The sequence below is a fragment of the Onychomys torridus genome, chromosome 23 (assembly GCF_903995425.1).
Source record: "Onychomys torridus chromosome 23, mOncTor1.1, whole genome shotgun sequence".
NCBI lineage: Eukaryota > Metazoa > Chordata > Mammalia > Rodentia > Cricetidae > Onychomys > Onychomys torridus.
Genome location: NC_050465.1, coordinates 2,972,295 through 2,986,894, shown reverse-complemented (window position 1 = coordinate 2,986,894; position 14,600 = coordinate 2,972,295). Strand labels below are relative to the sequence as shown.

Sequence of the window (14,600 nt, the reverse complement as noted above, 5' to 3'; positions counted from 1 at the left end):
AACCCTTTTTTATATCCAGCTTAAGATACTTCTTTAAAATAATTTTCATCTCAATTAAAAAATTGAGCTGTCTTCCAGCAAAATTAAAAAAAAATTCATAGTATCAGGTTTCAAAGAGATCTGTAACTGCATGCCTCCTCTTCCATTTCCCTTATTTGGGATTAAGTGGGAAAAGTACAAGATTAACTTTCACTGTGGTGGATGACCCAGGCAAAATCATCTCGAAATACATACTAAGTAACAGTAATGGTACAGAGAACAGAAAGTCACATTTTTCTAATCTCTGACAGAAGGAAAGAAAATAAAGAACAACTCTGGAGTGCCCTAAGACTGATAATAGCAGAAGACTATTAAGAAGATAGAACCTATTTATTATGTACGTTTTACTGTTTAAAAATTGCAGGCATATACTCACTTTTCCCTGGCAGGCAGACCAACTTAAGACTGCTGATAAAGACAGCAGAAATTCCTATCTCTAGGATAACTTTTCTTCAAAGAGACCATTATCCCCTCAGGAATATCAAATATAAGTAGAACAAAGGAGGAAATCACTAGGAACTCATATACTCAACAACAAAGACCACTTAACAGCCAAGCAAAGTTACTCTTGGAAACCAGTAACAAAGCATGAGAGTTCTAAAAAACTGAAGACAAGCCAGCTACCAAAAATCTTCAACTTAGATTTATGCTTGAAAAGTATATACTACCAGCTGCCAGGGGAAAAAAATCTGTAACAACAACAACAAATTGTTGTCTATTTCCAAGTACTTCACACCCAATTGCATATTGTATCTTGCAGTTCAACCTGATAGGTATCCATGTTGGTGGATTTACAAAGAATACTGTACTATTTCCAGATACTTCACATAAAAGTGCACTATGTATCATACTTGGCTAAACCTACTGATGTCATAGGAGCATTTGTTGTTTTGTTTGGTTTTGTTTTTTTGTTTGGTTTGGTTTGGTTCCCCCCCCCCCCCAGACAGCTTTGTAGCTTTGCGCCTTTCCTGGAACTCACTTGGTAGCCCAGGCTGGCCTCGAACTCACGGAGATCCGCCTGGCTCTGCTCCCGAGTGCTGCACCACCGCCGCCCGGCAGGGTCATTTGTTTTTAGTGATAATTTTCATTTCACTCTCACAGAAGCAAACTACAAGATGATCAGGAGGAACTAACCTCTCCTGTGCAGCAATCCATCCGGTTGGACAGGACTTACAAATCTAGTGTTACAGGCCTTTTCCCACCTATCTATTCGCCCGTGGATAGTCACAGGAGTAAACCATGATTCCTAACCAGATGTTTATAATTCTGCCCATTTATCTTCACATGTGCTAGGTCTGTAGCTCAGTGGCAGAGAATTTTCCTAGTCTTCACAAGACCCCAGAGTTTGATCCCTGGCTTCAAAATAAATAAATAATTTAAAGCAAGTGCATAGTCTCTAATTTTAAGAGGAACAAGCTGAGGCTGGAGAGATGGCTCAGCAAGTAAGAGTGCCTTTAGTATAAGCACACAGGCCTGAGTTCAAGTCCTAGAATCCACGTTTTTTTAAAAAAAAAAAAAAAAAAAAAAGCAATAGATGTCTCCATGTACCTGTAACCCTAGAACTGGGGATGGGAGGGGGCAGGGCAGGAATTTTCTGGCGAGCCAGCCTAACCAAAACAGTTTCAAGCTCAGTAACAGACTCTGTCTAAAGTAAATAAGGTAGAAAGTGACAAGGAAATCACACATTTCTATGGATATAGGCACAGACATGTTCACATACACAACACATACACATACAAAAGTAATAATTTCCAAATAAAAAGAGCAAGTCATTTTGGTACCTTTAATAATTGAATTATCTTAATTTGATGTCATAGGACATCTCACAATTGATCAGTTTCTCTCAACAAATTAGTTTAGTACCACTATTATTATTATTATTATTATTATTATTATTATTATTATTATTAACAAATTCTAATCTACATCACTTTCAACAAATATCAATTACTCACAAAAACAGAAAGATCAGAATACTGAACAGCTAACCTGAACGCATTGCCTTACCAAAGCATCTATTAGATATATACGAATCACTGTACTACAGCCTAGCATGCATGCAGTCAGCATATTATCCTCCTTAATCATACCCTTCTTACATTTCACATCTGTGGTTTTTTTGTTTTTGTTTTTGATTTGATTTTTCGAGACAAGGTTTCTCGGTGTAGTTTTGGAGCCTGTCCTGAATCTCTGTCTATAGACCAGACTGGCCTCGAACTCACAGAGATCCACCTGCGTCTGCCTCCCAGTGCTGGGATTAAAGGCATGCGCCACCGCCGCCCAGCTAACACCTATGTTTTTATGGTTCACCTTTTTTGTTGTTACTGTTGTTGAGTTGGAGAGGGGGACCTTTTTTTAGACCAGGCTAGCCTCGGACATAAAGTGATCTGCTAGCCTCTTTCTTCCCAAGAGTTAAGGATTAAACTCAACACTATGCCTAACTGGGATTCACTTTATCAAAGACACACATACAGAGTACAAAATACCTTTGTTTAAAATAGAGGCAGATTAGGGAAATTAATTAGATTCATATGACTAGAAATAATGAAGACAATGAAGTTAAACTACCTTTCATTCATCCGTTCCTGTTACTAAAGTGTGATAGTTAAAAATCAAGCTATACGGGGGCTGGGCATGGTGGCACACACACCTTTAACCTTTAATTCCAGCACTAGGAGGAGGCATATGGATCTAGGTTTGAAATCAGTCTGTCTACATAGTAAGTTCCAGGCAAGCCAGGAAAAATAGTATAACTCTGCCTTAAAAAAAAAAAAAAAAAAAAAAAAAAAATCACACTAATCTCACGAAGAAAACTCACTATTTCCCCAAAACCACAGTCATCCTAGGGTCCTCTCTAGGTAGCCTCCTTGGATCTGTTACAGGTATTCTTTTCTTACTTTGGCCTACAAAACAATTGAAAACAGGAAAGAAGTCTGGCATCTCTGCCTTCATTTTGTACATGTCTCATTTTCTTGGTTTTAACTGAAACTGATCATCTTAACTTCTTTGTTTAAAAACCATTTTCATTCAATTCAGTCTGAAAAGTACTTACAGATTTAACATGTTTCTGAGAAATACTACTCACTACCAAATACAATCACACTCTGTAGAACATTTCTGCTATTTGAAGGAATATAGAAACTGAAAATTTTCAAATTTGTACTTATACTGTGAATTGACACTTTTTTTCACCAGATATTAATGCAGACCACCTATTTATCAGCCAGAAACCCCATCTTAACATTACAGATTAACTAAGTCATCATAAACACTAAATCATCTTTTCTTATTAAGTTCCTCTTACGTAGATATCTTTACTGTGTAATTTATGGCTGCTGATATCTCACAAGAAAAAAAAAAACATCCTGAGTAAAGAAAGCTAGGCCAGCAAGATGCATGCAGGTAAAGGTGCTGCTGGGTTTGAGACCCAAAACCCACATGAAGTTAGGACAGAACCAACTCACAACCTTTACATACATGGTGTAGTATATGCCCCCCCCCACAGCTCCACATATCCATATTATGCATACATACACAATAAAAGAAAATAGTCCAATAGTTGATCAAATAAGAATATTCTGTTTTAGTCTTTGCCTTCTCACACAAAAGCCATAGTTCCAGCAGCTTCCCTGCTCTCACCCATGAGACACTATCTACGACAATAAGGAGTAACCCGATTAATTCCTGATTTAGAATTTCAGTCCAACAAGGCATCATAGGAAAAAAGATATGCCTTGCAGAAAACAAGCAACCCTAAAATATCAAGTCAAGTAAATCTGGATACTGGCGTTCATCACTCTGGTCTCACCCATGGAAGGCCTGAAAACCCACCAGAAAACAGTGTTACAGCTCCATCTACTGGATCTGCGCGGCTAACAGTTCATCTGCTCTTAAGTTTATACTTCTGGGTGGGACTTGTTAAGCATTAGTAACAGGAGAGTCCAGGATGTATTTTAAAACAATAAGAACCTTACCTACGTCTTTTCTTCCTGGTTTTTCAAAGCGCCTGTCACCCCTAAAAAGACAAAATAATTTCAAAAAGGGCTTGGAAAGCAACACATATTTCCTGTCATGATACCCACTTCCTTGTACTCCCTTTAATAGCAGTTCTGCTACCTAATATTTAGAAAATACGGACAGTACAATGATGAAAACAAAAACTCCACCACACCACCTACCAAAATTAGCTTCTAATGACTAGAATAGTACTCATGTCAGTTAGAAACATGGTAAGACTATTTTATATACTACTTTGGCAATGTTTTTCCACATCATTAAATTTCCTTGTTTGTGGTCCTAAGTACTAAATCCAGAGCCTCGAGGTGCTGGCAAGACAGTTACCACTGTTACAACCCTAACTCTTCTACACCTTTAGTTTAAGATCAGGGCTCACCCTTAACTTTAATGATTATAGGATATTACATTCTATTGTGTGGAAATTTCATCATCTAATGGCACTATCCTATCGTCTGTTTGGGCTGCTTCCACTTTTTATATTATAGATACTACAATGGCTATTCCTTTAAATCCAGCATGATGCAACTGCCCTCGTTTATCTTGCCAGACTTCATACAAAGTCAAAAACCCTAAGAAGATGCATTTTTTCATACCAACAAATGACATACCAACCAGTAAAATGACTGCTAAAAAAATAACAAACCAATTATCCATGCTTGCACTAATTTATTCATCTATTCATGCTTATAGTTTTAAAATTTTTCTAACCACAATGGCTTTCTAATAAGTAATACATTTGAATGAAGTTCTGTAACTGTACACAGAGGCTTCAGCTCTGCAAAAAACAGGAAATGGGTAAGTTCTGTGTTTTCAGAACGGTCTTTCTTTGGGTGGGGGGCTAAGGAGAGACAGGTTTCCCACACAATCTTTGTAATTCTCTAGATCTCACTATGTAGCCCATTTTGGTCTGGAACTCATGATTCTTCTGCCTTAGCCTCCCAAGTGCTGGGATCACAGGAAAGTGCAACCCTGTACTGGTCACAAAAGGAACACGGTGTGCTTTGTTTTGTTTGGAGTACTGAGGGCTGAACCTCCCCAGAGAGTTACCATTGGGTTATAATCCTAGCCCTTTTTTCCATTTTTATTTTGAGTTAGGAGTTTGCTAAATTGTGCAGGATAGCCTCAACTCCAGAATCTCTTCCCTCAGCATGCCAAGTAACTGGTACTGCAGCAAAGTACTGTGGAGTAAGTTTTATAGACCAACAAATCCTTACAATTACAATCTGAACACTTGAGTTACCTTTCTTCCCAGCTCTGTGATCTATGCATTTCCCTGCCACCTCCTCGCCCGAACACACCCTCTACTTCATCAAAACTTCTTTGGTAGAAACCACATTCACCTCTACCTCTGCCTGAAAATAAGAAAACAGGGGAGGGGAAATAGTCAGAACCAACACCCAGCACATGTTCAACATCAAAGGTTAATCTCAGAAATTCCGTCTGTCCTTGTACAAAGCAGGATGTCTACATTTCAGTATTTAGCAAGCTCTATAACAGCTCAGATGAAGCTGAACCATGGTTGAAAAACAAAACAAAACAAACTACCACTGAAAGAATCCCAGTCCTGAATAAACAACATCAACATGAAGTTCTTCAATGAAAAAGTCAACAGTGAAAATCTAAGTTCAAAAAACTATTATAAATTGAATGCTTCAGTGGATTATTTTCAGTAACTGAGAAAAATCTTAATATGGAGATTTTGTAGAGAGAAACAATAGTGGAAATGTCAAACACAATAAAATAATTTTATGTAATCCCAGAAAAAGCATAGTGGGTATGAATTGTACAACTTTAGGATTGTGAACATGGGTAAGCATCCTTCATACTTGACTCAAACCTTGAGGTAAGGAAAATAGCAACACTAAAATCAAACCACAGAGCTGGTTGTATAGGGATTTAGAGGCTTTGCAATTCAAATGTAAACACACTTCTAATGAAGGCCATCTGATTAACAACCTGTGACTCTACTCAGAATTTTTCCCAGTGGAAATACCTTTGCAGAGTCAAGTGTGGTGGAATATACCTATAATCTTAGCACTCAGGGGGCCAAATCAGAGGATCAAAAGTTCAAAGCCAGCCTGCACTACTTCAAGAATGACTCAAAACGCCTGCACAAGATGGAAAGGACAGAAAGGGAAAGCGAATGAAGAAGGGGAGGGAAAAAGAGGCCCTCACAAGCATGTAAAGTTCCAATCAGTGACAGCTGCTTACTACAACTACAGCTCCCTCAGATTGCAGTGGAGCTGAGAACTCTGTAGTAACTGGAGACTCCTCATCACTCAAGCACTTGTGGTGCTGCCGGTCTAGAGAGATCACTGTGCTGCCAGTCACATAAAGACACAGCGTATTTGACAGCATGTAGTATGCAGCATGTGACTGTGACAATGGATGGCTATGTTACTACACTGCAGATATACTTGACTATATTTTCAAGTGTACTTATTTTAAATTTACTGTAAAACAATATTCCATTAACATCATATATTTTATAATCATTGTATCTTAATTGTATTAAAAAGCCAAGCTAAGTGATTAACCTAAACCATCTAAACTTCTGTAAATTATAATGTTCACACATCAATGAAAATGAAATCACCTAATGAGGTATTTAATTTTGTTAAATAAGGCATGACTACATATGTGTATGAAAACGAACACTTCAATTTCAAAACACTAGAGAGAACCTAATAATGCTTGGCTAAATAAATTCTGATATAAAACAATCTGAAGCTACAGAATTAGGCACTGATAGAAATTCAAACCTTTGCTCCTGAATGACAAAGCATACTCAAAAACAATGTGTGTGTGTGTGTGTGTGTGTGTGTGTGTGTGTGTGTGTGTAAAGTACTTGTCCACAGTGCTGCACAGCTAAGAGTCAAGGACACACACATGCCAAGTGAGCAGCAAGCAGTGTGCACTTTCAGCTTCACATATTCCATACAGTTTTCTCAATTAATATAGCAACTGTATCTTACACAGATCAGAAAACTGGAAGTGGCCTGGGAGTCTGAGATCTATTTATAACTAAAAACACCTTAGCAACTGTCCCTAGTCTAATTTCTCCCATACAGAAAAATGATCAGAAGAAAATGATGTAAAATTTATTTTGTGTATGGTGCTGAGTACCAAATCCGGCACACTGCAAATGCTAGTCAATGCTCTGCCCCAAACAGACAACCCCCACCCCAAAACAATAGGTTTTGAATGAGGCATTATTCTTCATATATATAACATATATAAATAACTTCAAGCATCCATGTATTTCTCCTACTTGCTCACCATAATCTACCAGGAACTGACTCAGATCACGAGTATACTTCTGTGACTCTTACAGAACACTAAAATAATGTACAGAACCGTACATTATTACCGTACAAGGGTAATCTTAGGGACAACCGGTATTCCCTTGACTAGTCTAAGTATCCACTTCCTCTATAAAATAGTCAACCTAAAGTCAACTTGATGTTTAAGTAGCTTCCCTTCTGCCCCACATTCAGAAATATACACTCATTTTATTTAAAATCCTAAAATAACGTAAACTATTTAACACAAGAATATTCCTCCATAATACTGATTTTAGGATGAGGGAAAAAAAAGTCCCTTCTCATTTTCAATAATAATTTTGTCAGGGCTGGAAAGATGGCCCGAGAGTCAAGAGCTCATGAGTGAACTGAGGTCTGTTCCTAGCACCCACACTGCCTGGCTCACAACTGATTAATTATAACTACAGGGGAGCCAGCACCCTCTTTTTGCCTCTGAAAGTACCTATACTCAAGTACACATTACCACACAGAGACATAAACACATACATGTCATTTTAAAAAATAATAACTTTCTCACAAGGTGGTGGTGGCACATGCCTTTAATCCCAGCACTCTGGAGGCAGAGGCAGGTGGATCTCTGTGAATTCAAGGCCAACCTGGTCTACAAAGTGAGTTCCAGGACAGCCAAGGCTACATAGAGAAACCCTGTCTCAAAAAAAAGAAAGAAAGAAAGAGAGAAAGAGAGAAAGAGAGAAAGAGAGAAAGAAAGAAAGAAAGAAAGAAAGAAAGAAAGAAAAGAGAGAAAAGAAAAGAAAGAAAAAGAAATTTAGTCCTGAAATAGATTTAAAAAAAAAAATCAACGAAAACAACATAAATATCCTCTGCAGTTGTGACTGTGCCTGGCCCTGGCCCTGCTCATGTGACTAAAGCTTTACTAATGAGGCACTATTAGAAAGAGATTAGATTCTAGAGCTCCAACATGTCACATTTAAATCATCTGCAAATGTAGTTCCTACACACAATAACAAGCAAGGACACATACTGCAACCAACCTCTTCACCTTTAAGACTGTCCTATTACCTGAGATTTCATCCTAATCATTTGAAGGATTAAAATATGCTTCCTTTTAATAATGCTAATGGTGAAGATGACAGTTAATGTATTTTTTTTAAGCATCCGCACCAGATTTAAAAAAAAAGATAGCAATGTTTCCATTTGTTCACTTAAATTTTACTAGGTCAGGATATTTTGAAGTCTAGAAGCCAGCAGATTTGCATGAGTTTTTTTTTTTCTCCTTGAGTTGGGAAGAGCTACTACAATCAAAAGAAGAGTCACAATAATCACTATTTAGCCAGAAAGTTAAAATTAAGTGAAAATACAAAGACACAAGCATCGCACACCATTGTGACCACAGCATTCCAAGGATTTTCACAAAGCTGAGTGCATCCATTTAACTAGTTCTGCACCCTTCAACATTAGCATGTGAATTGAATACTTGTGTGTCACAGCATATGTAGTTGATATGGGTTTTGAGTAGGCTCTGATTACAAAAAACTCTTACTGCAAAGAAACAAACAAATGAAAAAACAGGAAAGCTCATCAATCCTTCACTTATTTCTATTTGCTGTTGCTTTGGCATACTATATTTCTTGGGTTGTTGCTGTAGGAGTATCTAATGTAGCTCAGGCTAGCCTTAAATTCTCAACTTGGCTGAAATTTGGGCTTGAACTCCTGACCCTCCTGACAACACCCAAGTGCTGGGATTCCAGGCATGTTACCACACCCAGGTTCTGCTCCTTTCTTAGTGTGTGAGGTTTTTCTAAGGCCTACAGAGACCAGGTGGAGGGTGTGTGGTCTGTTCTCTGGCTTGACCTGAGGAGTACCAGAGGGAAAGCTGCCAGACTGAAACCTTCTCACTGCCTCCCACAGGAGGAAAGCATGGGAAATACCCATGGGGAGGCCAGAACTATAGCCATTCAGTTTCACCTCCAAACATCACCATGCACCAATATGCACAGATCCCAGACGATGACGATTTGGGTACAACTTGTGAAGCAGACATACCTAGCTCTTACCACCTCAATGTCTACAGCACTGCAGTTACTTATTAAGTTCTACAGACGAGTCTACAACAACACTCAGACTTAAAAAAAAAAAAAAAAAAAAAAAAAAAAAAACTACTGTTCCAGACAAAGACAAATTACAAAGGGAAAAAAAAGCAAGTTTTAGCCCCTTGTTCACAAACATGCATGGAAGTCACATTCTAAATGAAACAATACATTCTCCATTCAAAAATGTGCATAAGTTATTCACAAAGAATACAAAATGTTCAAAATATTTTGAAATAAATAAAACTGAAAAAAAAAAGTAGGTACTCCACACCCATAATTGTGCCCACACATAAAGTGGAAGCAAGGCCTTGGCCACTGCTGACACCCAAGTCTACTTCTAAAGCATCTCTTAGAGAAAAATTACAATACATGTTGGACTAATGTTCTGAATCAATCCACATAGGGCTTCATGCTGAAGGAGGGATACTAGAAATATCAAGAAGGATTTTAACAGAAATCCAATGAATGCAAAATAGGGAATAACAAATCTCAGAAACTTTCTAAGAAAAAGGCATGAATTCATAAAACTACACAGTATGCCAGTGGACGCTGCCTGGTTGTATTTTGCTCTGCCCACTAAGAGGTCTAGCCCCTAAAAGGTACTGAGATGTTTCTCACTAAATTCCTCCTGGCTATGGTAATAGCTGCACAAGGCCCTTGTAAAAGAAATGCTGTATTGCAGGGACTTCAGTGTAGCTCCAGCAACCAAAACTCTTCAGGATGCTCTAGTTCCCACAATGCAAAGCTCCAGGGATGAAGACTGTGAACAATTTTTACTCTTTAGAAATTAACTAGGAATGTGTAGACTCCCTCCTGCTTCAACCTATACATTTAGAAACATATTCCTCTCCAAAGCAAGGCTGTAGAGGAGGCATTTCAGAAATGTGGCAGGAAATAAATGTTCAGGCATTTGCAGTCAACATCCAAGAGCAGTCGGTTTGATTTTCTGTTAGGCATTCAAGTCTTCAGTGATTTCCCTAGCCACCGCCGTCTCCGTCTCCTTCTCCTCCTGCTCCTGCTCCTCCTCCTCCTGCTGCTGTTGCTGTTGCTGTTGCTGTTGTTGCTGTTGCTGTTGCTGCTGCTGCTGCTGCTGCTGCTGCCGCCTCCTCCTCCTCCTCCTCCTCCTCCTCCTCCTCCTCCTCCTTGGTCATGACGGTTTCCCATAGCTCACCTCGCCCTCGTGAAGAACTTCGACCTCTAGGAGCCCCCACCACTCCTCCTCCTCCTCCTCCTCCTCCTCCTCCTCCTCCTCCGCCTCCTCCTCCTCCTCCTCCTCCTCCTCCTTGGTCATGAGTTTCCCATAGCTCACCTCGCCCTCGTGAAGAACTTCGACCTCTAGGAGCCCCCACCACTGTTCCTCCTCCTCCTCCTCCTCGTCCTGTCAATCGCAGGACAGCGGCACTATTTACAGACATGGAAAAGTTTCTCTGCCAAAAAATAAAAATAAAAATAAAGAAAAATGGATAAAACACACAAAACTACATATTCTTTCTCCCCATCTCCCACTGCACCTAGAAAATGTAATGGTATCTAATTACTATAAGCAATGGGAAACTATATCTTCATGGCGTACAAAGATCATTCAAATCTAGTTACCTAACAATTTCTTTCTTTCTGTCTTTGAGACAGAGTCTCACTAGGTAGTCCTGGCTACCCTAGAATTTGCTATATAGACCAGGCTAGCCTTGAGAAAATTTCAAATTGACCTTTCAGATCAGCAAAGTTGACACCAATGCCTTACACCAAGGTAGATTTATTGAGGAAATATTATACAAGAAAACAAACTAAATATGCTCTACATATCCAGATGCAAACAAAATAAACAGGCAGCAGAGAAGGTTTGGAAAAGGAGGATAGGTTCAATTGGTACTTTTAAGAGTGACCATTAACCATATAGAAATTCACTGAGATCCATGGAGCATGGGACTGGGCAAGTATCTGTTTGTGTGGCTATCATAATCTAATGGTATGATGTTTCTGTGAGTTCATTATAATGAAGTGATTACATTTCATTTTTTTTAAATGGTACTTAAATCTCTTCAACTTTTAAGGGGAGAAAAGACTGTCACTAAAAGGCCTGAAGCAAAGAGAATATGATAAAAAGGGAAAATACCCTTTTTGTCTGATTGTACTCAACAATGTGGAGCAGCAACTCCAAGTAGTATTTGCTAGAGTGACAGAAATCCGCAGTAAATGGGAAAGGATCAAGTAAAAATCTGTAGGAGGACAATCACCTGACATGTGGGTGGGGTCATGCGTGCATGCATGCACCTGTCAATCGTGATTAATACGTGCTTGGGTATATGTGAGTGTGTATGTGATCACAATCACATAGGTACAAACCTGCACTTGCACCCAGAGCCAATCTAGAATATAATCAAGTACAATCAGAGTAGGAAATGGGCATCCACAGGGGAATGGGGAGGACAGGGAGTTAAAAAGACGTCTACTGATAGATCCAAATACATTAAATAAAGGAGGCTTAGGACCCCTTTCTCTTGACCACATGTGTTTCCCACAGGCCTGTTCACGTCTGCCTCTTTTCTCCTATCTTAATAAAAACTCTTCTGTGGGGAAAAAAAAATGAGGCTTAGGAAAGCTAACAAGAAATATTAGAAGTCTTTAAATGAACTATAAAATAGAAAATCCTGGACATTTAACAGAAAGTTTTGCAAGGGGGTTTAAACAAAACTATTCCAACAGATTAAATGATCTTGCACACCTAGAACCCAGTACCCACTTGCACAGATATGCATGGGTGTGACTTAAGGAAGAGATGAACCTTAGATAGAGATGACGTCACTAGCCCATCTGGCAAGGGAGTAAGATGTGAACTTTAGGCTGGGTGAGGTAGTACATGCCAGTAATCCCAGAACTCAGGAAGCTAGGACAGAAGAATCCCCAGGTTGAGGCCTGCATACGTTGCTTTAAGTTTCAGGTCAGTTTGACCAACTTCGTAAGATCCTATCTCTCAAAAAAAAAAAAAAAAAGCTGGGAGCATGGTGATACAGGACTTGGCCACCATCCATCTATAAGTCCTGGGTCCAAGTCCCAGTACCATCCAAAATAAAAGTTAAGTGTGTAGGCAAAAAAAAAAAAAAAAAAAAAAAAAAAGGTTCTGAAATTCAATTCTACTTTAGTCCTCAGTGTTCTTACATTTCAAACCAATTAAAATGGCATCTATACTACCCTCTTTTAAAGAACATGCAATTGATTAAAATTCTGTTTTCATTATTGAATTTAATATGGGCACCATTTTCTCCTCACTGCTCATCTTTCTCTCAATTCTGTTCACTGTGATTTGTCCAAGTAACTTTTAGAAACTATCCATGTAAACAAAGTTTTCTTTGATCATGTTGTAGTCAAGTGACTTCAAAACTAAAAATCTAAAGTAAAACTGAAACCAGAAGAGGAAATACCTAACTCAAAAAACACCAATTTCAAGCTACATTTTAATAAAATTTAATAAATATACATATTAACTTATCTTTTTTAAAAAAGTAGTCAGTAGACTACTAAATATGCCTCTTGGCATTATTAAAATTAAACAAGTCTATGAAGTCCCCAAATCTCAATTAATATATTGCAATACTTAAGAGGAAGGGGGTGGGGGGAGGTCAAGGCTGGAGAGATGCTGTGAGGTTAAGAGCACAGGCTGCTCTTGGCAGAGGACCTAGGTTTAGGTACCAGAACCCACATGGCAGCTCACCACCAGTTTCAAGGGATCAGGTGCCCTCTTCTGACCTCTGTAGGTACGAGGTATACACATGATGTACAGATATACATGCAAGCAAAACACACATATAATTAAAATAATATTTCTAAAAAGGAAGATCAGTGCTAACTGCATTTTATATACCAGGATCCCATGCAACATATGTATAGAGCTAAATGTATCATGTATAAGAATAGAGAAATATTACTGCTAAAGTACATACAAGTTCAATCTCTTTAAAAGGCAAATTCTCAACATATATTTAAATGTTCATACTTTTTTAACACAAAATGCTACTACTTATATATGTAAAAAATACTGTAAGTAAATAGATCACTAAATGTAGTACTGGGGTTGGGGATTTAGCTCAGTGGTAGAGTGCTTGCCTAGCAAGCACAAGGCCCTGGGTTCGGTCCTCAGGTCCAGAAAATTTAAAAAAAAAAAAAAAAAAAAAAAAAAGTAGTACTGTTGTGTTATAAAAACAAAATATGCAAGCTGGCTACCTAAACATTAACCAATAATGGCTAATTTAAATAGCAGAGGCTTGACAGTCTTCTCTGCTTTGTTCTAAAGGATGAGACATTATTAATTTAAATCATATTTCAAAAAAAGTCAACGTTCGCCAGGCGGTGGTGGTGCACACCTTTAATCCCAGCACTCAGGAGGCAGAGGCAGGCGGATCTCTGTGAGTTCAAGGCCAGCCTGGTCAACAGAGCGAGATCCAGGACAAGCACCAAAGCTACACAGAGAAACCCTGTCTCGAAAAAACAAGGGGGGGGGGGGGGGGTTGGGGATTTAGCTAAGTGGTAGAGCACTTGCCTAGCAAGCACAAGGCCCTGGTTTGGTTCTCAGCTCTGGGGGGCGGGGAAAAAAAAAAAAAAAAAACAGGGCTGGAGAGATGGCTCAGAGGTTAAGAGCACAGACTGCTCTTCCAGAGGTCCTGAATTCAATTCCCAGCAAACACATGGTGGTTCACAACCATCTGTAATGAGATCTGGCGCCCTCTTCTGTATACATGATAAATAAATAAATCTTTAAAAAAAACAAACAAAAGTCAACATCCAATCATTTCCAGTAACTGGTTCACTGTTGTTAATCAACAGTATTTGTTGAATAATCTTTAATTTTTCCCAATGATTCATTTACCCAATTACTGCATTCTGACTCCTTAGGAAATGTTATGGGGCAGGGAGTAGTGGCATACGGCTTTAATCCCAGCATTCAGGAGGCAGAGGTAGGTGGATCTCTGAGTTTGAGGCCAGCATTGTAAATTCCAGCACAGAACTAGAGAGATAAATCCTGTTGTTGTTTCAAAAATAAAGAGAGAGAGAGAGAGAGAGAGAGAGAGAGAGAGAGAGAGAAAGAAAGACAGGAAGGAAGGAAGGAAGGAAGGAAGGAAGGAAGGAAGGAAGGAAGGAAGGGAAAAAGAAAGAAAAAGGAAAAAGAGCAAAGAAG

The 14,600-nt window shown here is 38.8% G+C and overlaps 1 protein-coding gene across 4 annotated transcripts in view; it reads right to left on the bottom strand.

The window, feature by feature from the left end:
* Gigyf2 (GRB10 interacting GYF protein 2) overlaps nt 1-14,600 on the bottom strand; it is a 127,543-nt gene that overhangs the window by 71,110 nt on the left and 41,833 nt on the right. For all 4 annotated transcript variants that reach the window (XM_036173789.1, XM_036173790.1, XM_036173792.1 and 1 more), the window contains 3 exons: nt 10,740-10,857; nt 5,297-5,408; nt 4,014-4,054 (listed from right to left, as the gene is read on the bottom strand). In XM_036173789.1, coding sequence (XP_036029682.1) covers nt 4,014-4,054; nt 5,297-5,408; nt 10,740-10,857 — 271 coding nt within the window. The remainder of the gene's footprint in view (nt 1-4,013; nt 4,055-5,296; nt 5,409-10,739; nt 10,858-14,600) is intronic.